The sequence below is a fragment of the Strix aluco genome, chromosome 4 (genome assembly GCF_031877795.1).
Source record: "Strix aluco isolate bStrAlu1 chromosome 4, bStrAlu1.hap1, whole genome shotgun sequence".
Lineage (NCBI taxonomy): Eukaryota > Metazoa > Chordata > Aves > Strigiformes > Strigidae > Strix > Strix aluco.
Window position 1 is genome coordinate 50,422,862 of NC_133934.1, and position 2,175 is coordinate 50,425,036.

Consider the following 2,175-nt stretch of genomic DNA (forward strand, 5'->3'; position numbering starts at 1 on the left):
GAGGGGCAGGAGTGTCTGTCAGGTGCCCCAGAGGTGGTGCTGATATCCTGCCCCCCCCCGCAGCAAACTAGGTATCTTGCTCTGCCACCCAAGGGGACCCAGGTGTCCTGCCCCACATGGGGCACATGGCCCAGGCCAGAACGCATGGTGCAAGGCAACATGGGCAGGGGCCACCCGGGGGAACCTGGAATGTGCGCAGCCTGCCACGTGGTTCGTTAATGACTGCCTAATGACCTTGGGGGGGCCGCGGGGGGGAGTGGGGCCTCCTGAATGCTTGCCTCCCCTCATGCATCTGCTGGACCTTGCTCTTTGCCCTGCCCCTCCTCTTGGATCCTTGCCCATTGGGCCCAGCTGGGGCCAGTATAAAAGAAGCTCAGAGGAGTGGGAGGGATCCCGGAGACGCTGAGGCCATAAGGGAAACTGAGGCACACACACAGGTGCGAGTGAGGGACGCGTAGGGGACCAGAGTGTCTACGGGAGGGGACTGTGAGGAACCCAAGCATCCAGTGGGGGAGGGAGGATATGTAGGGGAGCCAGGTGTTGGGGCAGGGGATAGATCTATAGGAGACCAAGAGGTCTGGTGGTGGTGGGTGTTCCATAGGGGACCCAGGCTTTTGGGGAGTGCAGAGCTGTAGGGGACCCAGGTGTCCATGGGGCGTTCTGTAGGGGACCCAGGCATCCAGGTAGGATCCACAGATGGCCCCAGTGTCCAGGGGGGGCTCCCCGTGCATTTCATGGGGATTTGTAAGGGACCCAGGTGTCTGGGAGGGGGAATTTGTAGAGGAATCCAGTGTTCAGGGTGGGGTTTCCAATCGGGGGCCAGAAGTCCAGATGGCCCTGACCCCACTTTCCACAGGTGCTCATGGCAGGCTGGGCCCTATGCATGGCCCTGGTGCTGACAGCCCTGGCAGGGGCAGTGGGCGAGAGCCGCTATGAGAAGTTCCTGCGGCAGCACGTGGACCACCCCCGGACACCCGTGCTTGCGGCGCACCGCTACTGCGAGACCATGCTGGCACGCCGGCGGGTGACGGCCCCGGGGAGGCCCTGCAAGCCCTCCAACACCTTTGTGCACTCACCGGCGGAGGAGCTGGTGGCTGCCTGCACCCAGACGCCTGACGCGGGGGGGGTCCACAGCACGCCAACACCCATGGGCCTCACAGCCTGCCGCCTGCGGGGGGGGGACACCCGGCCCCCTTGCACCTACCGGGCCCGGCAGCTCCAGCACCATGTGCGTGTCACCTGCCTTGACGGGCTGCCCGTGCACCTCGCTGGCACCTATGCACCCACCCAGTGAGGCTTGACATGGCAGGGCTGTAGGTGGGCACATGGATTCACTCTCCTGCTGGGGGTACCGTTAGGGTCTGCAATAAAGGAAGTGCCACAGGCCTGGGCTCTGGCATCAGCTTCTGGGGGGACTCTGCGATCCTACCCCTCTCTGGGTGCCCCTGAGCCCCCTTGGGTGTCCCCAACCCTGTCCAAGGTGGCCCACCATATGACTCATAAACCCCTGGGTTTTCCCAGCCTCCTGGGTGTCCCATAAAGCCCTAGGGTGCCTCTGACCTCTCCTGTTCCTCATAGACTCCCCTTTCCTGGGTGCTCCACAACTCCCATGGGTGCCCCATAACCCCCCTGGTGTCCCTCTGCTCCCCTGGATGTGTACCCAACTCTGTCTCCCAGTACCCTGACCCTTTGGGTATCACATTGGTTTCCTGGATGCCCCATAGCTCCCACAGTGTCTCCCAACCTCCTGTGTGCCTCATAACCCCCTGGGTACCCCCAACTTCCCCCATGCCTGCCCCGTAAACCCTCATGTGCCCCATAGTCCCCTCTCCCACATGCCTCTGACCCCATCTGGGACATCTCTGGGGCTGAGGCTGCTCTTGGGCTCCCCTGGCACCCCCATGGAGCTGAGCACTGGCTGGGGCCACACACAGCCCTGAACCACCACCCCACACATACTGAACACACACAAAAACACAACACGCACACACAACACACAACACATGCGCTGTGCACACAACACACAACCACACACCACACTGACAACACACGCTCCTACACACAACACAGCACAAACACAAAACACACAAGTACATACGTACACCACACACACCACATGCACACGCATACACAAACAAGGACTTTCTTGGGTTTGGATGGGATTTCATGTGTTTC

General features: G+C 61.7%; 1 protein-coding gene across 1 annotated transcript; it reads left to right on the forward strand.

Annotated features, from left to right (window-relative positions):
* Positions 1 to 380: 380 nt before the first annotated feature.
* Positions 381 to 1,385, forward strand: LOC141922287 (ribonuclease CL2-like). The gene is made up of 2 exons (XM_074821420.1): positions 381 to 437; positions 857 to 1,385. Exon 2 carries the CDS (start codon positions 863 to 865, stop codon positions 1,292 to 1,294), a length of 432 nt encoding a protein of 143 aa, XP_074677521.1. The 5' UTR covers positions 381 to 437; positions 857 to 862; the 3' UTR covers positions 1,295 to 1,385.
* The last annotated feature ends 790 nt before the right edge of the window (positions 1,386 to 2,175 follow it).